General features: G+C 43.8%; 1 protein-coding gene across 7 annotated transcripts in view; it reads right to left on the reverse strand.

Moving 5' to 3' along the window:
* Positions 1-9158, reverse strand: part of KDM5A (lysine demethylase 5A) — a 1841472-nt gene extending 1832314 nt beyond the window's left edge. For 3 of the 7 annotated variants that reach the window (XM_069628596.1, XM_069628594.1, XM_069628591.1), the window contains exon 1: positions 8448-9141. In XM_069628596.1, coding sequence (XP_069484697.1) covers positions 8448-8594 — 147 coding nt within the window. In that variant the 5' untranslated portion in view covers positions 8595-9141. Of the gene's footprint in view, positions 1-8447 lie in introns of all 7 variants that reach the window. The other 4 variants (XR_011281783.1, XM_069628595.1, XM_069628593.1 and 1 more) reach the window with 4 other exon arrangements.
* Positions 9159-24768: the final 15610 nt, after the last annotated feature.

The raw sequence follows: 24768 nt of genomic DNA on the forward strand, positions 1-24768 counted from the left end.
TCATAGGGACAATGGCACATATTTCAAAGGCAAGCTATTTCAGGAGTATTGTCAAGAGACATATTGAATGGCTATACCATGTCCCTTACCATCCCCAAAGAGCAGCCCTCATTGAGAGAATGAATGGACTGCTGAAGGAGCAATTACTCAAGGCAGGGAATGGTAGCCTAGTAGGCTGGCGTGAGCACATTTTTGATGCAAACACGCCTTTTGAGGCCTACTGTACAGATGCAACCTCAGTTAGCTACAGAGACACTGATGTACTGGGAACTGACACTGGGTGCATTAGCTTCTTATCCATCAACTTCAGAATCTGCAAGAGTAGATTTGCATGCTCAGAAAGAAATCAGACTAGAACCCGGAGATAGTAGTCATTGAGACAGGGATTGGAGAACAAATTCCCTCACAGCATATGGGATTAATTGCCTCTAGATGGATTGGCATTGAAAGGCATTCAATTGTTTGGAGGAGTGATCGATGCTAACTATCAAGGAGAGATTAAAGTTATTTTGATGAACAGTGGAGATCAGATTGTGCCTATCCAAGTAGGAGATAGGATGGCCCAATTCATTGTCATACCTGCCAAACTGTCTATGATCAAAAAGGGAGAGACCCATAGTGTATTAACTATTAGGGTGGGCCGAGGGTTTGATTCATCAGACCACATGGTGTAGAAGTGTGGGTAGAGAAGCCTATTGGCCCACCTGTACCCACAGAGATCATTGCTGTAGGCAGAGACCAAGGCGTTCTGGTTATGGAACTTGGCCAGAAAAAAAATTGAATTATGTTCCTGCTGAAAAATGTTATTAGCAACACTGATTTGCCTGTTTCTGGATTGTTTTACAGATTCTGTACTGGGTGTGCCCGACTGGTGTAATTGCAAGTATCAATGGTCTCCATTTGGAAGACAATGCAAAAAAATGAAGAAACCAATCCAAAATATCACACATGGTACCAAGATCAATATGCAAGTGAGCAAAATGGAGAATATGATTCATAAATCAAGTGATTACAACGACAAGACACCAGTCCCAGCAGGCCTGAAGAAAGGGATTTGGGACTAAAAAAAGAATTTTGCAAATGAAATTTACTCAAACACAGAATATTTGGAAATATTTTGCTAAAGAAATCCTTAATACATCTTACTTTTGCCTACTGGATCTTCATAATGGAATGGACATATTGACAACATGTCTGGTAGCAGGGCCAACACCTGCTCCAATATTAAAGCAAAACTTCCAAAGACTTCACAAAGATTCTTCTGTTGAGGACAACATTCAATTTTTCCCAGGAGACAAATAAATGGAACAACATGACTAAACTCTACATTTACAACATTGCCAACAGAGACATTCGTTTCAACATGACACCAGCCAAAAGGAGGTTGGCAAGTGCAACAATTTATGGTACATCAAGAAATCAACCAAACTGTGTGAAGAGAGTCTGCACAAGCAGTAGGGTCAACAATGACATGACATGTATGAGAAAAGCAGTTTTGCGAAATTGAAGTACAATTATTAACTATTAAAAGTATAATTTAGAGTGCAATGCGTTTGAAGGGATGCGTTTCAATTTGGGCAAAATCATATAATTGATGACCAAGGAGATTACCGTTTATCTTTCAGGTAATTGGTGGTATTGGCTATTTGCATGGATCCCAAATATTGGCGAGACTGTAAGTTATGACCTTGCCTGCATTTTTGTTATTTTGGTTTTGTTGTGGACAATGTATTCTTTGCTATAATGGTTTGTAGATTTAAAAAACCTAATTTAGTGCCATTGAGTTTTGGCAGTCAAATGTCCAGGGGTGGAAGATAGTGCATTAAAAAAAATGTAACCTTCGATTCCAAGATGGAGTCTAAGTCAAATGCAGTCTGAACACACATGAACATTTTACTTCCAAGTTTAAATAGCCCCGTTTCTGAGCTCAATGTGAGTTTGCTAGAGCCATAGAAAGACAGTTTGTTTATGTTGTCAGACATAGCTTGCATTCTTTTAATTTAATATTTAATGTGATTAAGTTTACAATCAGATAATGAACATAAAAACCGTGTAACCATCATTATTCATAAAATCTCAATGCAGTGCATTCGAATTAAACATTCTCAATTCTACCCTCCCCAATGACTCTAACATGTAGACAAATCATCTCATAGTACTTTAGTTGGTGTGGCCATGAGATGTTTTTAATCATTTTCTCAGAAAAACCTCTGGATATAAATGAGAATAAAGGGTTATATTTATAGTTATTCTCCCCAACAAGGCCCACCATCCATTTAACATGAAGCACATTATCACAATGATTCCCGTTTCTCATATCATTGGGCCCAACCTGGCTTCGATTTAGCCATATATTATAGAGGGCAATTAACAGGCACATACTGTTAGTGTTAGCACAGTAATTCCAAAAGAACAGTTCCCCAATGGTTTCCCGATTATGTACATACATCAATATAATACTGGATTGTATTGGCTATAATTTGACATTCGGTCAACAAATGTTTGGCTGTCTCCAATGTTTCCGATACTTTACATAGGTGACAGACTCGCTCTTTAATAGGAATCTTTTCTCTGCGCCCCATGACCATCTTTGTTGGAAGTTGTTCCATTCTAAATAGGAGAATGAAGCGTCTAAGTCTTTTGGATGGGCATATGTTCAGGTAAGCCTGTGCCTTTTAGCAGCCAAGAGCAAGGTCTGTCGGCTTCTCATGAGAAATCGGAGATTATTTACAAATTCAGTGGAGTCAGGTAGCTGCAACCGCCACGCAACTGTGGGGTTCTACTGACAGCAAACAACTCTGGAAAAATACTGGATTAAATTTGGAGGGAAAGAGCACTTCATTTCTTCTTACTTTGAACTCTGGCTGGGCTGACTGAAGCAGACATGTTTCCGTTAGTATGCTCCGACTGGCAAAGGATTCTCTCTACTACCCTGGTGATTGCCAGTGAAGGCTTGGCAGAGATGAAGAATGTTATAGAAAAGCTAATGGGGATGTATTTGTTTCATTTATATCTGAGGTTTATTGTGATAATCTTTAATTGCAATAATAAAGAGACCCGAGACGGGTCCATTGCAAAACGAACATGGAGTGTGAATGAATTCTTTGGGTTCCAAGACAAAGCACATTGCCTTCCAGACTTTTATTTATTTATTTTTTTAAGTGCAGAGGGGAACCCCTTAAGTAAAAAAGAAATTACTGAGAAAATAGGAAGGCAAAATAGTAGTAAAAGATGTGTTTTAGAAATCAAATAGATATACGTTTCGATAAACTAATCACAGTCTTGGTTTCTGATTTATGGGCAAAGCATTGGATTTACAGACCACAATTTTCACAAGCAAATATGAAGAGCGGGTTGAGGATTTTCAAACTAGTCTGTTAGAAAAACTCAGTTTGCCTCTTGGCTTAGGTTTTCAGATTTCATTGCAAGTAAAAGGAAAGCTTCTACTTCAAACATCACCATATGTACACTAATTGCCTAAAGCAATATTAAACAACGAGGCTTCATGGAGCCATTTGATAGACATGAACAGGGTACACATTTTCCTCATACCCACAAAATACTGGTTAGATCAACTATGATGTAGCGGTCATGTTGGAATCCCCAATTCAATACAAACCTTCCTGCCGGATAGCCATCGGATCATCGGCCTATAACTGTCTGCCATTTTCAGAGCAAGGAGTAATAATTACAGTTGAAAGCTACTGGCCAGACTCGCCATGTCAGTTCTATACATACACACAGCACACCATTTCATACTCAGGAGTCGGAAGTATAAACTACAAAAGACATTTCCCAAGCAAACAAGTCACAAGCATACATTTACCAAATTAAGTGAGTTGCAGGAAGTGACATGAGGCAATCTCAATCAACTATTTTGGTTTTGAGTAGGAAACAGTTTTGAGCATGAATACAAAAGTAAGATTCATACATAAAATCCAACTAGACTAAAAGGGTCATTTCAGCACGAGACAGCAGAAGAGTGTATATACACATCTAGGACATTGATGTGTCAGCAAAGTTAGGACAAATGAACCTCTGCTGTTCTAAGGTTTTTAACTCATTGTCAAAATAATGGACCTCATGTCAGATGCAAATTTCTAATAAAATGATTTACAAATAAAAACATTTGTGATGTCATGTTTAATCTACAAGCTTTGACTCATTGGGCCATTTCCTTTACAGCAGAGCTTCCATCTGTACCAATGCGATGTAGAGCTTAGGATGTAAATATTTCAACTCCATTTCAGAAGGCTCAAACAATAAAATACGCTTTTGTTAAAATTACAATAGAAATCAACGCTCTATGTAAGTAGGTAGAGAGAAACCAACTCTAAATGTAATTATATATTTGAGGATGATCTCATAAAATGGTTTTAACTGTATACCCTGCAGCACAAACAAAACCAAAAATTAACAAGAAACACTGGCATCCAATTTCATAGTAACTGTACTCCGAACAAAACAGAATTTCTAACTCCAAATGACAGCAGTGCCATAACGTAAAGTAATGAGCTAATGCAAACACTAACCAAATCTGGCATAATCTAGTACAACAGGCAAGGTCAAGTTACCAGCCCACAATATTGTTTCCATCACCCACCGTGAGTAAACAATGTTTAAAAACACACCATCACCAAAGGAGACTGGCTGAGGAAAGCGGATAAGATTAGCTACAAAACACTCAAATCTCCGCATCACAGAAGCATCATATTACCAGCCTGTATCCATGTGTCGCACAGCACAGACTGCAAGCTGTTGCTGACATGACGCAATCCCAGCTGCTCAGCGAGATTTCAAAGGTGAGCCATTGATGAAGAAAAGCCCTCGTCTTTGTCTGTGGCAGTGCAGACATGCCTGTCCGCCTGATGCAGATTTAATGAATGATTTGGGGGTGGGAGGAAGGCTAATGGATCGGCTTAAAAAGGAGAAATTAAAACTACTTGTGAAGAACACACAGTGTTTTAGAAATTGGAAAACAAATCTTGAAGCTGGCCGTAGTAAATTGGTGTTTCTGCAAAGCAGAAGCAATTACGGTTACTCTGTCAGTCAGTGTCATAAATAAATTAGAATGAAAAAGGAAAACTCAATCGGTTTTCAAAAAGGTAGGCTCACGTTGTTCCTTCAACTTAAAACAAAACCAGCCGGAAATTGCCTAGAACAGGTTTTACAACAAAACAACGATTTGTTCTGTAGCTTTCCAAGTTGTCCTCCTAGCTTGCGGTATCACTTAGCTTCAGGCTAGAAAACTTAATACAAAAGACAGGTGCAGCGACACACATCAGAATGTTTTTTTTTTCCATTCAAACTGTGCCAAACGTTCTTACAAAAGAAGATAAGACCCACGCATTATTTTCTAATTGTCAGTAAAAGTCCAATTAACATTTTTATTTTTTCTCGGATCTTATAGCGACCTCATCAGTTACTATAATATTGTGTTAGAAGTTTGGCGCTCTACTATGACCAATAAGACATACCACGAGAATACATAGCAGGACCAGTCGTTCACACCCTTTTACGTCCTTCAGTGTACCAAGTTTAAAATATAAATGTTTAGTACTTTCTTCTATATATAATGGTCATTTATTCAAAACACGCAATGGTGTTTCTGCTACTCATCAGCATACACACCACTGGTCTCCCTCACGTAACATCTCTTCTGCCACAGTAACAGTTATTTTTACTGTCCCAAGGAGTTACCTCGAAAAGGATATGAAAGGAAGTGCATTCTATGGCATGTAGTGTGGTATGGCTGAGTAGTGTGCAGCTGCTTTTGAATTAGCCTGCAAAGTTGCTGCATAAAACCGGGATTTCAAGCAGTCCGAATACACCGTTTGCAAACTCAGCTCCCTTTCAGCAAGCAGTTCTACTGCCATTTGTTTCAACCAAACCTCCCTACTTGGAGAAAGCGTATCCTGCAGCACCACGTGCCGCCCTGCAAACATGTACATTTAAAGCACGGTTTTCTACATTCAAGTTCAATCACACCTATTGGGGAATTTTGGGAAAAGATGCAACAAGCAGTACCTACATTTCCCCTCCAACTTATTCAATGCCAGGAATCCCTCTCCAACACACTTGTGCACCAACGAGTGCCACAGGTGGTACTCCCATGCAAAGGTATTGCTGGTTGCACAGAGCCCTCAACTTTGTATCCAAGAATTGTCCTTAAAGACCCCACCAAGACCAAAGCTGCTTCTGCTTTTTTTCTCAACAAGAACCACCACTTGGACCCGTTGGCCGGTCAGCAAATAATTAGCATTATGCATATCCCAGAAGCCAAAAGTATTTTGTTATGCTAAGCTCGTGTTTGTTCTCCCTCAATAGATGGGAGTGTAGCCCGTCCCGAGTTTGAGATAAGATAGTAAGATTCTCCACATACAATAATCAACATGGGCACACTCCAATCCTAGGAGGTTTGCCATTTAGCTAACAATGGTAATTATGGGAAAATTGACAAATTACCAAATAAAGTGGGGGAAAGCGGTCATACTCTGTTATGTTACAAAGCTGTTCCAGCTGTCAACCACATAGGGGTCTAGGAGCGCTTTTTATGGATTTTAGCATTCCCTGTATTCAACCAGTTCTCTACAAGACTGCTATCCTAGTTACCTAAACAAAATTAAACATTTAGAGCAGACCATTATCTAACTCCACAAGTTTTGTAGTAAAATAAGATTTTTTTCTGTCAAATTCTGCAGTATACTCTATAAAAGCAATAACGTTGCTGGTTGCAGAGGTAGGCATACTTAGAACGTATATGTGCCAGTACATAAACACGATGACTCCGAATTGGCCTCTTGTAAAGCCAGCTTCACAGAGTGGTATGGTGTCTCCCTAGTAACCATTCTTCTCGATTAGTTGGGAGTATTCAAAGAAAATGTTCCCAATACTGTCAGTTAAGAACATTGAAAGATAGTGATCAGTCTTCGAATGTGTCTTTTCTTATATAGTGCTGTAGTGAAATGGTTTTTCTCGTTTTTTTTTAAAGATTTTCCTATTACAAAACCCTTATGCAAGATAAAAAAGCACAGATAAGGTATACATATACTTACATCAATACGCCTGCTAATCTATATCCTAACAAAAAGCTCACTAAAATGAATCAAAACTACATAGACGTCACATCCTCAATATGACAATTATAATCAATTGGAAGATAAGGGAAAGGGGGAGTGGGTAATAGGTCTGTTAATGAGCCAAAACTTGGCCAAGAATATTTATTTCTCACAGAATGTGGATTTCAACCCAATGATATTATCATCACGCTTAGATTAAATGGGCCGTAAATCTCATTATAGTGACATGGATTTTTTTTCATTTAAGAAGATTTCAGCAAGAGGGGAATACATTTACTAACCAGGGAGATAGGGGTACCTGATGCTTTCAGCCTATTAAATCAATGTAAAATTATATTCACGTCCCGGGACAAACGAGTATTGGATTCTTTGTGTTCCGGGCATCAACTCCTCAATTGAAAGCTTGAATGCTTTTTAAGGAATTGCTTCAAGGGGGATATCAGACTTTTTGAAATGTATTTAGGTTTTTGATGTTCCATTACTACGTTGTGTCATTAGAAGAAAAAAAGTCTTCTGAACTATCACCACTAACGCTCGTTTCTGATAGTATGTATTCAAAATGATTTTGAATTAAAAATGAAATTTCCAAATGTATTAAGTGCATGATCCATGAAAAAAGGTACACCACCTGTTTTTTTTAATTCCGTAGTTAGAACTTTTGATAACTATTTGTTCAAATAGCCGAAATCTAGGTGACCCAGATAACGTTTTCTTTGTTAAAGGATGGTGGTTTGGGGCGCCCTGGCGTGTCCCAAATATGCAACATTCAGAATTAGCCTGTGCTCCCACAGATGTGTTGAAAAGAGTTCAAAAAACGAAATACGCTTTTATACTCCGATTTGTCGAGTGACCTCTCCTTGTGCGTTTGCTACCACCTGCTCCATCACACCTTGAATTAACAGGGAAGACACAAGAGGCATCTTTCAAGATCTCTCTCGTGTCTCTCAGACACAGACCAGATTGATCTCATCACCAGCCACTGATGTGGATCAGGTTCGAACGACATATTCCATCATCCTCTCTTCTTGAGGGAACGAATAATGTGGTGCAGGTACCCTGACTGGTATCTGAGGAAACTGGGTAGTTGACTAATCACCTCTTCTTCTTATTGTGGTTCAGAATATGTAGACGTCCTTCTACCATGCTCCCAGCTCATCATGGGCGTTGACAGAAACACAACACATCACGCCACACGCATCATTTGTCAGAAAGCTCAGATGCCCCCCCCCCCTGCACCCCACCCAACCCAACAACCCTCAAGCATCATGTCTGGTCACAACGAGATGAGATCCTTCAGATAGCCTCCATGGAGGATGACGTGTGCAAGCTGCAACCCATCCCTCGCCACCACCATCACCATCCTCTCACCTTGGGTGGGCGGATCTTGCAGATTCCCGTCTTCTCGGCGATCGGTCGTATCCTCCCAATATATCCCAGGGGGTCGCTGAACTCCTCCCAGCTGGGCTCAAACACCGGGCACTCGGGAGGGGGCACAAACTCCGCGTACCCAGCCATAATAGGGGGATGGGACGGGTGGGGGGTACAAAAGACCTGCGCCCCACCGGGAAATAGCAAAACACAAAAACAATCGTAACAGGGTTAGGGCCTGTGTGCCCCCCGTGCCGCGTAGGAAGTACTGGGCTGTGGGAGATGGCACGGGGAGGCACCGGGGCCAGTTGCCGGTTTAACAGGGCTCCCCTCCGCCGCTCTTCTTCACCTCTGGGTCTCCATCCCCTCCTCCGCCAGGTAAACGGAGCAGGATCCAGGGTCTCATCCTGCCCCTGATGTGATTGCGGGACGCAGAGCCCCTCCTTTCGGGGAGGCTCACCTGTGTGTTTTCTGCCAAATCCCGCAGTTTCCACAATCCCCCCTATCTTCTTCTCTCTCCTGCTGCTGCTGCTGCTTTTTTAATTTTCCCTTCTGATTGTTTTGCTTCTTTCTCTGTTTTCGGCTCTAACCCGGAAGCATCTCAACTTTCACTGGTATCCCTCCGCAAATGACAAGTCTTTAAAAAAAGGAGTCCCTCTGCCGCAGGCTGGAGAGTTGCCGAGGAACTATATAGCAATGTGGTATTTAAATAATAGAAACTTGATTAAACACCATATTCAAAGCAGCCGACACGGATTTCAATCCTGCTTCTGCAAATTCTGTAGCTCATTTTACGGCGGAGGAATGTACGAGCAGGGTCACACTGATTATCACAGGGGTGAAAGGTTTCTCTTCCGGCGTATAAGTGTATATCCCCGGTTGTAGTTATTGTGATTTGAGGAGACACTTCCGGAACATTGATTATTTTAACTTTAAGTGATTTCAGCTTAGACAGCTTCTGTGTCAAACCTCATTATGCCCAAAAGAAGTCATTATATACGTGAGGCAAGAGTAAAGCTAAGGAAGAGAGGGTGCCTGCATTGTGAGCTGCAATAATCAAATGCAGATATTTTTGGGATAAGCTATTTATTTTTTTGGTTCAAGTTCCAAGGTGTCACCTGACTTAATAGGTAAATGCGTGATTTCTTTCCATATTGATTTTTGGTTCCCTTCTTTTTTGTGCAGATTCCAAACGTATGTTAAAAATGAACCAAGTCAGTGCCATTTTGTAGGGCACACTATTTAGATGATAGTTTAAAATGTATTTATCGCATTTTGTACCCATAGCATGTCACTAATCCCCTTATAAGACAAAAACAATAGGAATAACCCAGCTGTTAAACTGTGGTACTATTCTGTGGTTCATTTATTTATTTATTTTGTATTTGTAGAGCGCACTACAGCCCACAGGCAACGAGGCGCTTTAAGGAAACTTAAGGAGGTTTGCTTAAGGGTTACAATAAGTGGCCCAAGAAAGAATGCTTAGATACATTTGTTAGGTTACAGTTGTTACATTTTGATACGTTACAGTTGTTCACAAGATTTTTTCTTATACAGGTAACAGAATGCAGTACAGATAGGTTTCTTATACATAGTGACATATGCAGTACAGATCTCATGGGGATATGCTCTTTAGATAAAGAGCCTGGTTTTTAGGGCCTTGCGGAAGGCTGTGTGTGATGTAATCTGAGCTGGGAGGTTGTTCCACAGGGTTGCAGCCTTGGTAGGGAAGCTGGTGCCTCCTGCACACACTTTGCGCGTGTGAGGAACCGTGAAGCGGTTGGCATAGGCCGACCTCGAGGCTCTGGACGTTGTTTGTTTGGTGATCCTTTGTGCAAGATAGAGAGGAGCCTGATCATGAAGACATTTATGTGTTAGGGCCAAGGTTTTGAAAACCACCCTTTCCTTTATGGGGAGCCAGTGTAGCTGCTTCCTGACCCCCGAGATGTGTTCCTTGCACAAGATGCCTGTAGCAGCCCTTAAGGCATTATTTTGGGCAATCTGGAGTTTGGCAAGGTTTTTTTGAGAGGTTCCGATGAATAGGGCATTGCAATAGTCCAGTCTGTATCTGATGATGGCTCTGGCTGTTGTGATGCAGTTCTATTGGGATAGGAAAGGCCTAACGTTATTGATGACTTTGGAGTGGTATACTCTAGAGGATGCGATGGCATTGACCTGCCTGTCCATGGTGAGGCTGGGTTTGAGGTACACACCCAGTGTCTTGATCGATTGAGAGACTGTGATGGGGATGTTATCAATGGTGAAGGAGTGGTACTTTTTATCAAGTTTGCCCAGTGTGGATGGAGAGCCGACCAGTAAGAGTTTGGTTTTATCACTATTTAGGCAGAGCCAATTCTCTGCCGTCCAGGATTGAATGGTGGAGTAGATACTGTTAAGGGTGTTCAGGTCAGTAGTATAATCACCTGAGAGGAGGATGAGAACCTGGGTATCATCTGCATAATTGGTATATGAGATGCCCAGAGAGTCAAGTATCCTGAACAGACGTCTCGTGAAGAGGTTATATAGTGTAGGGGCTATGCAGGAGCCCTGTGGCACTCCACATTGATAGGGCTGGGTGTAGCGTTAGCTGTGTTCGAGAAGACCTTCATTACTCTCTCCTGAAGGAATGAGGTAATCCAATCACATGCTTTGGTGGAGAAGTGGGCTGAGGCGGAGAGTCGGCACCCGGTCTGAGCTGAAATCGAAAAGCACATCTCGCAGCATCCAGGATCTAGGTGATTATCAGACAACATCCAAGAGATCCGTGGGACGAAAAGGAGAATACTTAAATATATAATCCTGATAACAGCTCCAGATGATTTATTCTGACTACATGTAACCAAACTAAAGAAACTAAATTACTGCTGAAACAGATGTTTAGCATTACCTGACCTTATACAGATGCGAATACTGGAATGGACCAGTCCCAAGCCATCCGGAAGAGTTGCCCTTGGATTAGATACCAACTTTAAGCACTGTATCCACAGACTGGATCAGTTCACATGAACCAAAGCAGAGACAGCTTAGAAGAAGGGAAGACATAGTCTAATCTGCATCAAAGTCAACGAGACCTACAATATTCCTCCTGAAGAATGTTCCATAATGAATTAGAGAACAGAAACATGTTGAGCTATATCTTTTATAATCAGTTATACTAGATTGTGAACAGAATTGGATCTATATTGTCATCGCTGAAGAGAATAAGAGTTTTCCTTATCTCTTGATTTTTGTTGATTTATTTACAGTGACATTTGAGTTCCATTAATAGGAATAATAAAGTCACTAGACTATTGTTTTAGAATAGGTTTTAAGTGTATTAATTGTATGAATTTAATGATGCTGTATTTGATTGTTTTGTTAACATTGTTTAAATAAAATTGATGTATTTTCTTAATTAGAGTTTGATTCTAGTTGAACTGTTGAAGAATCTATCTACCTTTTATAATTGCTAGAGTACGTTTCCATGAAACATATCAAATGCCATTGTGACATTACTGTAGCAGTATTAAAATATTACGATGATATTACCACAGGCAGTCCTACAGATAAGGAGTATATCGACCACTTTTACTCTGCGAAGGATTCCAATTGGGTGTCACACACCGGAACCGGACCTTCACCCTCAGCCTTAGATGTAGCGCGCAATTAGAATGCTTTTTCTTTAATTTCAACGAATTCAAAGTGAGCCGATACCCAACCCGTCTCACTCCGCCTTTTACAAATACCCCGGGTCACAATGGACCATGAACCAGGCCAATGGGTGGTAACACAATATTTATTTATTTTAATTTCAAAGAAAATCAAAAAAATGTTTAAATTGGGGAGCAATCAGCACGGGGTGATAAATATAATGAAAACTAGTGAAATACACTTGGGTAACCTTCTACAAGAACATATCCAAACAACAATTGAATAGGAGCACTTTTTGATTTAGGATAGATAGCACCCCAGTTAAGGTTTCCCCCTGCAATGTTCCCTCAACCCACAATGACTCAAATTCCGAGTGGATAGAAAGAAGCAGCAGGTAGTCAGGGATATGAGGCAGCAAATCAATAGAATCAAAATCCGTCCTTCCCTCACAAAAATAAGAGGCAAAAACAGATTTTAAACCCTTTGCAATGGCCTAAAATGACACTCGGATTTTAACAAATAATTCATTATTTGTCTAATTAAATAATGATGCACATATATTTTATCACAGTCTCAGGGATGTCATATCACTAGCAACTATAAGGTAAGCTATCACACAAGGCATACAGTTCACAAAGCAGATTGAAATTGAAAACACAGTGCTGTCAAATCACACATGGAAAAGTTGCATTTTTTCTAGTTTGCAGTTTGAAATGTCAAACGTTTTTTCAGAAAAACGGGTGAAGTACTCTGAATTGGAATGTGGTTTTTGGGCTGGGGGATAATGTGACTGTGTAAGCTGCAGAACCCCTTCTTCTTCCCGTCCCTCCACACTCTCCTCACCTGAGTCTTCAGAGTTGCCTGCGTTCCGTAGATTCCGCCGGCTCAGGTAGTCCCGTTCTTTTTTAGGTAGCACTTGCCTGTCTCGGTGAGAAGCCACAGTGACAACTGAATAGACAGCCTTCCTGGGGCCCCGTTACCGGGAACAGGCCGGAATAAAGGGAAAAAAACCCACACGTGGGAAAAACCCTTAGGATACTTCTGGCAATGAGGTAGGTGAAGATCCAAGCTTGTAGCCAGTAGGACTGGAAGCAGATGCGAGGTCCACAGGGTTGAACACAGGAGAGAAGTCCAATGCGACACCAATGAGAGGTGAAGGGAGCCGAAGCCACTACCAGGCGCGGTAAGAAAGAGAGAAAATACAGGAGAGAAAACAATGGACAGAGAAAAACAAGGGAAAACTGGAGAGCCGCGAGAGAAAAGAGCGGCAAAGAGGAGAGAAAAAACACGCCTGCCGCCGAAGCGGCGAGACTAGAAGGAAAAAGCGAAGTAGTGCCGAGGGATCGGCAAGGAAGAGGCTGCAGAAAAGAAGGCCACCGCTGAAACTTAAACGGCCGTCAGGTAAGTAGAAGGAACTTATCCCTAGGAGAAGGGAAAAGCAAGCAGAGAAAACCCGCCACACGCCGAGGCGAGCAGAGGGCAAACGCTGGGAGCGCAAAAAACCAGAGCCGCTGGTGCGAGAACCAGCAATGGGTTGAAACGCAGCGACTGCCGGGCTAGAAGGGAAGATAAACACCCGGCAGTGCTGTGATTGGCCGTGACTTGTTACCAGACACAAAAAAGGGACTAAAACCTCTCTACCTGCCGGTTAGCCTCCAACGTGGAAGGAGCCGCCACCCGCGGTAGCGATTGCGGATGACAGTATGACCCTCTCCCCACCTAACCGCCCCAGGCTTCCCTGGATAGCGGCGGTGAAAAGTAGCCAACAACCTTGGTGCATGAACCTGAGAAGCCGGTTCCCATGAGTCCTCCGACTCAGGGTATCCCTTCCAAGACAGCAGGTACTCAAGACGTCCGCGATAATACCTGGAATCACGGACCTTAGATACCTCATACTCATCAGGCTCTGAGTACCGTGCTAGGATAGATCTGGGAATGATTCTATGGTGAAGATCGGGACAGTAAGGTTTGAGAAGAGAGGAATGAAAAACCGGGTGAATGCGGCGAAGAGAGGAGGGAAGCCGAAGGTGAAAAACCACAGGATTGACTTTAGAGAGAATAGTGAAAGGTCCAAGAAAACGAGGAGACAGTTTAGAAGGCCTTGTCCATCTGGGCAGAAACCGGGTGGACAACCACACCTGATCTCCTGGCTTCCATGCTGGACCTTCTTTCCGATGTTGATCGGCACAGGATTTTGTCCGTCTTCTGCTGACCTCTAGACTCCGCATGGCTGAAGTCTGGGCTTCCTTAATATTCCCTAATACCTCTTCTACCGTCGGGGAGTTGGTGTAGCTGGGAACCTCCGGAAACACGGCACAAGGGTGAACCCCGTAAGTGCAGAAGAAAGGAGAGAGTCCTGTAGCGGAATGCCTGGTATTGTTGTACGAGTACTCTGCCGTGGGAAGCAGCAAGACCCAGTTGTCTTGATGTTGAGATATATAACACCTTAGGTATTGTTCCAGGGTCGCATTCAGGCGTTCCGTTTGACCATTGGTCTCCAGGTGAAACCCTGAAGACAGAGCTCTTTCAATGCCCAAACGGTTGCAGAAGGCAGTCCAAAACTTCGAGATATACTGACTTCCCCGATCCGAGATTATCTTATCGGGGAGACCGTGTAACTTGAATATATCTCGAGAGAAGACCTCCGCCATCTTAGCCGCAGTGGGCAGACCTGGAAGAGGAGAGAAATGTGCCAACTTAGAAAAGGCGTCTACTGTGACCATAATGCAGGTACAGGATTCCGATACCGGCAGATCGACAATGAAATCGGTAGATATGAGACCCCAGGGACGCGTTGGGAGTTCGACCTGAGTGAGTAGACCCAACGGTTTTCCCAGGCGATTTTTGGCTCTGGCACAAATTGGACAAGCCTTGACATACTCGTATGTCTCCTTTCTAGAGTTTGGCCAAAGAAACGTTCTAGAGAGGAGCTCATAGGTATTCTCAGCCCCTCTATGTCCGGCCGAGCGAGAGTCGTGACTCCACTTCAGGATTCTAGAACGAAGAGGACCCTTGGGAATGTACATTTTCTGTTTGTAGAAGAGCCAGTCACCTCTTTGTTGAAAAGGAGAGGTAATACGTAGGGATAGTTGGGGCTTTTCCTGAATGAGGGCAGTTTTCACCTCTTTAAGGAAAGAGCCAACAAAGGCTAGGATTTGGTTGCGTTTGAACATGGACTCCCTCTTGATTTCCAGGTGTTCCTTGGTGGAGTCTTTGCGGGATAAGGCATCCGCTAGACTATTCTGTGATCCCGGGATATACGAGACTTGGAATTCAAACTGTGCAAAATGATGGGCCCATCTGGCCTGCCTGGAATTCGAACACTCCAAATCTTGTAGTACCTTGAGGTTCTTATGGTCGGTCCTAATCAGAAATGGATGTCTGGCTCCTAGTAGGAGATGGCGCCACTCTTCACAGGCAAGTTTCATGGCCAGCAGTTCTTTCTCCAGTACCGAATAGTTGAGCTGGCTAGGAGAAAGAGTTTTTGACATGTATGCCACGGGGTGTTCCACTCCTAGGATGATCTGGAGCAATACCGCTCCTACAGCTACCGCAGAAGCGTTGGTCTCCAAAACAAATGGTTGTGATTGATCAGGATGCTGGAGAATGGGGGCAGTACAGAACAATCTCTTGAGAAAATCGAAACTCTTCTCTGCCTCATCAGACCAAAAAAATGGAACGGCCTCCTTCTTGAGTAGGCGCGTAATCGGGTATACTACCTCCGAAAAGTTTGAGATAAATCTGCGGTAGTAATTCGCTAATCCCAAGAATCTCTGGACTTCTCGGACTGAAGTAGGAGCTGGCCAATCAAGAATAGCATCAACCTTGGTTTGGTCCATGGCCACCCCTTCTTCGGAAAGAATGAATCCGAGATAGTGAACCGAGGGTACTGCAAATTTGCACTTCCCGCCCTTGACCAGCAACTGATTTTCCTGAAGACGAGACAGAACCTGTGTGACGTGTTGAATATGTTCCTCCATGTTAGGGGAGAAAATCAGAATGTCGTCGAGGTATATTATAACCGAGACCGACAGCAGATCTGAAAATAGCCTGTCCATGAATCTCTGGAATGCAGCCGGTGCGTTCACTAAACCGAACGGCATCACTCTGTACTCAAAAAGACCGTATGGAGTTCGAAAAGCCGTCTTCCATTCGTCCCCATCAGCGATGCGAAGTAGATGATATTTTCATTTATTTTTACATTTATAAAGCGCTCACACAGCCCGCAGGCATCGAGGCGCTGTTACAGGAATTGTTTGTTTTCTTAATTGTGTGTGTTTTTTTTTGTCTTAGTTACGTATTTATAACGCGCTTAAACACCCAGAGGTTTCTAAGCGCGGACCCGGGGATCGAACCTGTTGTTGCTTCGTGTCGTCTTGCTTCCAAGAGCTATCCTCCCGGGACAATATGCGTTCCTGAGATCCAATTTGGTGAAGATTCGAGCCCCTTGTACCGCCTCAATAATGTCGGTTATGAGTGGCATGGGATACCGATCACAGATGGTAACCTTATTGAGGCCCCGGTAATCGATACATGGTCTGAGATCAGTCGTGTCTTTTTTCTTGATGAAGAACAGGGAGGCGCCAGCTGGTGACTTCGAAGGTCGAATAAGACCATTCTCCAAGTTGGTATCCAGATAGACTCTTAATACCTTCTTTTCGGCCTGAGAGAGAGAGAACATGCGCCCAAATGGAACCAGTGCATTAGGTTCGAGATCGATTGAGCAGTCTTCTGGCCGATGAGGAGGTAGCTGAGCGTGAAGATTCTCTTGGAATACCCCGGAGAATTGTGCACAAAAATGAGGAAGCGCGTGAATACCTACAAGATCTTTGGAGAGAACTCTAACTGACTGTTGATCTTCCCTGGTATTGGGAGGAAGACAATTGACCGAACAGTACGTAGAACAAAAACTTAGTCGATTTTCCGTCCAGTTGATATACGGGTTATGCCTGCGCAGCCAAGGAATGCCTAGGATTATGGGGAAATGTGCGGCTCTGATAATGTCGAACTGCAGGGCCTCTGTGTGTTGGTTGATGACCACAGAGAGTTGTTCGGTGGTATGTGTGATTAGTCCAGACGACAAAGGGGTACCGTCCACTCCTTCCACTTTCTGACCCACCTTCCGAACTATCCGAGTGAGCCCCATCTTGTCAGCCCACAGAGTGTCCACAAAATTCCCTGCCGCTCCACAATCCAATAAGGCTAATGTTTCCACCAGTCTTCCGTTTAGATTCAAGGTAACAGATAGTACCATCAGTCTGGAATCCTCTTGGGATTCCGAAGCCGACACCGAAAGTGTGACATAGGGACGCTGAAAAAGATCGGAGTACCCCCGGCTGCCCGTCCCTATTGACGCCGAGGGTATTCGTTTCTCGCCTTCCTCTCCGGAACCTCAGAGCAATCCTTCAGTACATGTTGATCGGAACCACAATAGGCACACAATCCTTTTTCTCTTCTTCGCCTTCTCTCTGCTGATGACAGAGGTGCTCTGGTAGCTCCGATTTGCATCGGTTCTTCGCTCTGAGTAGAGGAGAAACGTCCAGAGGGAGAGTGTGAAGGAGGGTTCATGGGATTTCCTGATCCTCTTTGCTTTCTGCGTTCTGTCCTTCTCTCTTGGAGACGGTACTCGATGTGGAGAGCGGCAGCCAGTAAGTCCGGAAATGTGGGAGAGCGTGGGGATCTGGCTAGCTCATCCTTGATCTCATCTCTCAACCCTCTCCGGAATACCGCATATTGTGCTTGTTCGGACCATCCCGCTCCTGCTGCCAGTGTCTTAAAGGAGGAGATGTACGACAGCACATCTAGAGCACCCTGTCGTGCATCCAGCAGGTCCTCACCTGCAGTAAAAGATAGTTCGGGTCGCTCGAAAGTCTGTTTCAGTAGGTTCTGAAAACCCGAGAAATCTTGTAGAACGGCATTACTGTTAGTAACTAGCGGAGTAGCCCAGGCTAAAGCATTCCCTGTCATATTCGAGACCATAAACCCTACTCTGGCTTGGTCCGTGGAGAAGGTGTGTGGTCTGAAGGTAAAATACACATTGCAGGCCTCCAGGAATTCCTTTACCCTCTTAGGTGAGCCATCAAATCTTCCTGACGAAAGAGCCATAGGAGGCAATTCCGGGGGATGTGAGGGTTCCCGGACCGCTACCATCTGTTTTAGTAGGGCATTCTCCGTCTTGACCCCCTGTAATTTCAGTGACATGGCCTGAAAAGCCTTCCATAACTCCTGAACTTGTTCTTCGGCTGACATCTTGGTCCTTAAGGGCGTTTCAATCTGTGACTGTGTAAGCTGCAGAACCCCTTCTTCTTCCCGTCCCTCCACACTCTCCTCACCTGAGTCTTCAGAGTTGCCTGCGTTCCGTAGATTCCGCCGGCTCAGGTAGTCCCGTTCTTTTTTAGGTAGCACTTGCCTGTCTCGGTGAGAAGCCACAGTGACAACTGAATAGACAGCCTTCCTGGGGCCCCGTTACCGGGAACAGGCCGGAATAAAGGGAAAAAAACCCACACGTGGGAAAAACCCTTAGGATACTTCTGGCAATGAGGTAGGTGAAGATCCAAGCTTGTAGCCAGTAGGACTGGAAGCAGATGCGAGGTCCACAGGGTTGAACACAGGAGAGAAGTCCAATGCGACACCAATGAGAGGTGAAGGGAGCCGAAGCCACTACCAGGCGCGGTAAGAAAGAGAGAAAATACAGGAGAGAAAACAATGGACAGAGAAAAACAAGGGAAAACTGGAGAGCCGCGAGAGAAAAGAGCGGCAAAGAGGAGAGAAAAAACACGCCTGCCGCCGAAGCGGCGAGACTAGAAGGAAAAAGCAAAGTAGTGCCGAGGGATCGGCAAGGAAGAGGCTGCAGAAAAGAAGGCCACCGCTGAAACTTAAACGGCCGTCAGGTAAGTAGAAGGAACTTATCCCTAGGAGAAGGGAAAAGCAAGCAGAGAAAACCCGCCACACGCCGAGGCGAGCAGAGGGCAAACGCTGGGAGCGCAAAAAACCAGAGCCGCTGGTGCGAGAACCAGCAATGGGTTGAAACGCAGCGACTGCCGGGCTAGAAGGGAAGATAAACACCCGGCAGTGCTGTGATTGGCCGTGACTTGTTACCAGACACAAAAAAGGGACTAAAACCTCTCTACCTGCCGGTTAGCCTCCAACGTGGAAGGAGCCGCCACCCGCGGTAGCGATTGCGGATGACAGATAAACGCACATCACAGGGACTATATAGAAGTGAAAGGAGGGCTATAGCTGAAGAACTGGTTGAGATTTGCAAGATAAAAGTAGGGTCGGTTTGGGTAAAATAAAGAAGTCAAAGAGAGGAAATCGGTTTGAAGAGAAAAAGGACAAGTTTTACTTTAACTAGATTATTCAGACTAAATTGTTAAAGAAAGACACAGTAAGATCCCAGGTTCATTTGCAACTTAACCCTTTCACCCCGCGTTCAGATCTATGTGGGAATTAATTTAAATTATTCCAAATATTGCTAAGGAGTTACAAGATGAGGTGAATGAAAGATTGCGCTAACACTAGAAAAACAAGACAGGGTGCACAGAGAATTAGAACAGTTTAGACAAGTTATCAGGGTATGGATAGGATCATTTAGAAAATAGGGCAAAGACAAGGGGTCAAGATGGGGTATGCTATGGGATTGTTAAGAAACACGTTGGCGCTTCTGCTTACCTTCCTCGCTGTTTTCTTAACAGCTCCTCGAAATCACCCCTCCGGTTCTTACCACCATTTCTGGCCAGACAGTTCTTCACGTCCTCCAGGACCCGTTTTGCGGAACGCTGCAGGCTGCCATGGCAACTGGGACGGCGTTTTCAGCGTTCCGGTCACGTGCGACAACACGCAGGATCACGTGACCCAGCCTTCTTAAAGCTCGCGGAAACAGTGCCACAGCGCTCCTGATTGAGCTGTATGGTACGCTTTGTTCGTTTTATTTATGCCAGTGATTTTGACTCTTGCTTTTGTCCTAAGGATTACGCTGCTCTACCCCTGGTCTGGTTCTTCCTGGTTGTTGTCGGACTCTTGGCTATGTGTTTTTGGACTTGCTGATTTCTACATCCATGGCTCCAGTTTTGCTCGTTAGTTGCTGACCTTTTTTGTTTCCCGGATTAGCTCTTGCCAGTACCTTGTCTGTTGTGACGTTTTGGATTCTTGCCTGTCCCCCCCTTCTGCTACTCAACCGTTCCATGATTCTGGCCATTATCTTATCTGGTTTCTCTCACTACACTCCTGATACCATCCTTACCGCCCTGTGAGATTCCGTTCATTGGTGACACTACGGCACGTCTGGATCAAGAACTTAATACCTCTGGATCAGTGCTCTTCTGGATAAAGGGTCCTTCCACATCATCCTACGCTTCATATGGACTTCATCCCTCCTCTGGTCCCAGGGGCACTTACCTGTTTTAGGCGCCCTCGTGCCGTCGTGACCGGTGGCTGTTGGGGACTAGAGACTGGCCACCCTAGACGTAGGCGTCCTCATGCCGTCGGGTCCAGTGGCTGTTGGGGACTAGAGACTGGCCACTTTAGCATTAGGTGTTCGTACTCGTCGGGGCAGAACTTCCCTTGGGTACCAGAGGTACTTGGTGTCACCTGTTGATCCACTGGTAAGTCACTTATTCTGTTATCTGTGGATTCTGTCTTATAAGCTATCCTGTTTTCAAACCTACTTTGTCTTTGCCTTTCTAGATGGATAAATTGTAATTTCCTCGACTTGATTGAAAACACCTAGTTGCTTGTTCCACTGGCACAGGTTAGTCTGTTAGTCTGTCTTTGCGTATGGTGCTATAGGACAATGATATTGTTATAGTGGTGGTAACTGTATCCTTTCCTCCAGATATCTTCTCGAGCCACCTGGTTAACCTGGTTATCGATTCCTTTGGGGTACTCTGCGATCATCCAGGGACGATCCACGGCATCTTCTGATCTCCATTTTCTGGTTAATACTTTCCTTGGTGTGTATGTTTCATATCACCTGAGAATAGTATTATCTTGAAGATTTCCTCGGCTACACTACGAGTGCAAGGCCACTGGGAATCTAACAGGGATGGGGAAACACTCACAATCAGCACTTGAGTTTGGAATTTACAGCCAACCGGGTTCTGGTCACCGAATAGCGGGTTCTCCTGGCAAAAGACAGCTGGGCAAAGGTCTGGTCACAGTACAGCGACACCTCAGCTGGATGGAGAGGGTAAGCAGGGCAAGCAGGCGGCACTGGAGAATCACAAAGTAGGCTCATACACCTTTCCCCTTTCTCCCTGAAGTTAGTGGGATTTTGTTATGGGGTTTTAGTGCTGAAGGGTGGTTCTGCCTGGATAGGAAGGCTTGGGTCAACTATCCCTTTTCTGGCAGTGGGGTCTGGAATCTTGTAGAGTGAAGGTGAGATATCTTGATACACAGGTGCTGGAAAATTCAGAAGAGAGTATCCAGAGTTCTGTCAGGCTCCCCTATTTATAAGGCATGGTGAAATGATAGAATTATATGGTGGGGCCGGCTCAGGCTGGACATGCCTCTAACAACTGGATTGGCCAGGGGTGATTGTTACCGCCTTGCTGTCAGCTGGTTGGATTTTTAGGGACATGACATCAGCTTTATGATGTGGCCTTACAATGCCTAGGATCATCCGACAGTTACTTTAGCTAAAATCCAGTTTTGACATAAATGGCACATTTTTACAGTTGTGGCATCTTAACAAATTACATAGGCATATTACATATTTTATGCAGCGCATGGCAGTCCCACCCTCATGTCTGTAGGACTTTGTTTCGCCCTTCTAATAGTTTTTCGCGATTTTCAGTGATAAATATTCGACCTAAAATTCTATAACTTTATTAATGGGTATAGATTATAAGGCGTGTAAGTATTGAATTTCACAGTGGCATCATGTACACTTTCCTCAAACTGTCCAATTTTCTGCCATTTCTGTTCCCAATATGGCAGTGAAGGCTACCACGTCTTAAATTAAAACCCACAAAATTACATTTAAACTGTTAACTTTTTACATTCCTGCGAAGTCCTGTTGCCAAGATAAAAGTTTTAAAAGTTTATTAATAAAAGTCTTTAGAGCCAAAATGGTCAGCATTGTTCACCATATAAGGGCATAGTTCCAAGGCTGCTCTTGTGTTGGCTTTGAAGCTCCCAGTAGAAGTTGCGGGGACGTGCGATTTTCTATTTCACATGTCCGTGTCCCAGAATCTTTATTGTAAGAGGCCTCAGCCCAGTCAAAAGTCTGATGAGACTGTGATATGCAGTCTTCTGGCCCATTCAAAGTTTTCCAAAGGTAGCAATTAACATGCATTTGTCCTAGAATCTATTGTGGCTCCTTCTTTCGGGGGTTAGACCACTCCTGCGGGCAGCCAAATGTCCCTTGAGCCATGGCAGAAACCTGTTTGGCTAGTTTTTAGAAGGCAGCCCATGTCATTATTTCTTATTTTATTTTGTTTTTCATCAAAAGCAAGCCTTTTGAATAAAACAACCCATATATGTTTCCCAGCAAAGCCCCCCCCCCTTTACATTGCTAGGCCAAAACAGGGCCTTCTTTCAACATTACACTTTTAAAACGGGCATTTTTCCTTATTTACAAAAGTGCATTTTAACACATGGTGAAGTCTGCTGGGCTGACCATTTCAAAATTTCTCTCCGAATTTCCCACATTGCTTTGCAGCCTGAGTCAGTTTCACTTATACAACAATCTGGTCCATTGAAATTGACATAGGCCCAGAGAGCCAGAGTCTCCTTTGCAGCATTGATATTTGACATTTTGTAACTCAAAGTCAAGCGTTTTCCTATGCGACTGAAAATAAAAGCTTCTTTTGATTTCTCAGATTTGGCTGGCACAGCCTGTCATACAGAGATAATTTTCTATTTTGCAGGAGCACAATCTGGATATGGGTGGGCATGTCAGGGCCACTTTGATGAAAGCTGTGTGATGTTTGAACAGATGGAAATAGCGTCAGGTCGCCATCATTATAAACGCCAAATATTTCCTTTTTCAAGGGGAATGTGGATCAAGCAGCAAAGCAGTGCTGCTTCTCAATTATCTTCTTGGTGCATGTAAGCAACACACTGGCAGACTTTCTCAGTGTGCCCCCTGTTCCATCCTGCCCAATTGGTGCTTGGCAAGATGTTGTAGCCATCATTTTGTATCTGCAAAACGCAGTTTTGGTGCATGGCAAGGAGCCAGCACAGCCATTTTGTTGTTAACTGCTGAAAGGCAACTGGATGATGTGAGGAAGTACTGCTGAGTGCGTAAATATATCCCAAAACTCCTTAAAAATAGGCAAATACTCCCCAAAAATAAAAATAGGGAGTAAAAATACTCCCAGCAAAAAATAGGCAACAGACACGTAGAGCCTTGTGCCTCTGTTTTCACCCACAGAGCTCCATGGATCTGTTTGGACCAGTAGAAAACATAGTACCACAGGAAGAAGCTACTATTATAATTGCCTGATAGGAAGAAGTTAGCATGTATCTTTTAATGTGCATGAATAACTAGGTATAAAGAAAGAATTCCTAGCAAAAACATTACTGTTGTCCAATTAGAAGATATTTTTACTCGGTAGTAAAATACTCCCTTTGGGAACTCTATGTACATTTTTACTCCCAACAAAATAATTTTACTCTCAAATAAAAAAAAAATAGGCAGTGGTCGAAGTGTATGAAAAGAAGTAGTGGAACTATGTTCCCTACTGGCCTGCTCCGCTCCCCACAGACCTCATCACCGCGCCCCGCCCTTGCACAATAAAAACCCCAAAACACATGTGCCTGCTATTTAAGGAAACGTCCTGTGTAGTGCACTAAAAGTGCCAAGTTTCAACTTCTTCCTACACTTTTATTTTAAAACAAAACCATTCCGGAATGGTTTCTTTTTAAAATAAAAGTATAGGAATGGTAAAAACGTAATAAAAAGAAGTAAAGGAGCACCGCTCCTGACCGCTCCCGCCCACTTCGACCACTGAAAATAGGGAATACAATACTCCCACTTCCAAATCTTATCTGGAGCAGTGACCACAGGAATATCAAACCACTGCCATATTTCTGTAGTGGCATGGAAAGACTGTGAAAATATCATAGATGCCAAGTGTAACCCTTTAAATGCAGCCTGTAGCTAGGTGACAGAAGAGATGGGCTACACGACTAAACTTGTATCTGAGTTCTTTAAAGTGATCAATGGCAGAATCTTAGGAGAATAGTATCACCTGTTCACACTTGTATGTAATTCTTCCACTTGGATTAAATGCAGGTGTCCTCCAGGAAGATCACACTACCAATGCAAGAATAGGTTGTTGCAGTCAGGGGTTGAAGTGTACGAAAGTGTTACGCTCACCTGGACCCCACAGGAGTGTCGATCGGACCCGGACAGCTGCGGTCTCCATCAATGTGATGCGTAGTGCAGAGATGACTAACTGGACTGGCCCGCCTAGTCTTGTCTGCTGGACCCGAAGAAGTATTTTCCTGCAAGTTGAGACAGAGATTAGCCACCTGTGGGTTTTAGTGATGGCCTCCCAACTGTTCTCGCTCTCCCCCACTAATCACCTCCGATATCCCCTTAATAACCTCACCGTATGTTTGCAAAAGATGAGCTCTCCATCCCGCGTATCTTGCAGGGGCGCGTAGATACCAGTTACTTCACTGGTTTGAAGGCGGTGGGAGAGTTCCGGTAAGCATTGACTCTGAAGTCCCAGGCGGGATTGGT

Source organism: Ambystoma mexicanum, chromosome 12 (assembly GCF_040938575.1).
Source record: "Ambystoma mexicanum isolate Mex_15411 chromosome 12, UKY_AmexF1_1, whole genome shotgun sequence".
NCBI classification, from domain to species: Eukaryota; Metazoa; Chordata; class Amphibia; order Caudata; family Ambystomatidae; genus Ambystoma; species Ambystoma mexicanum.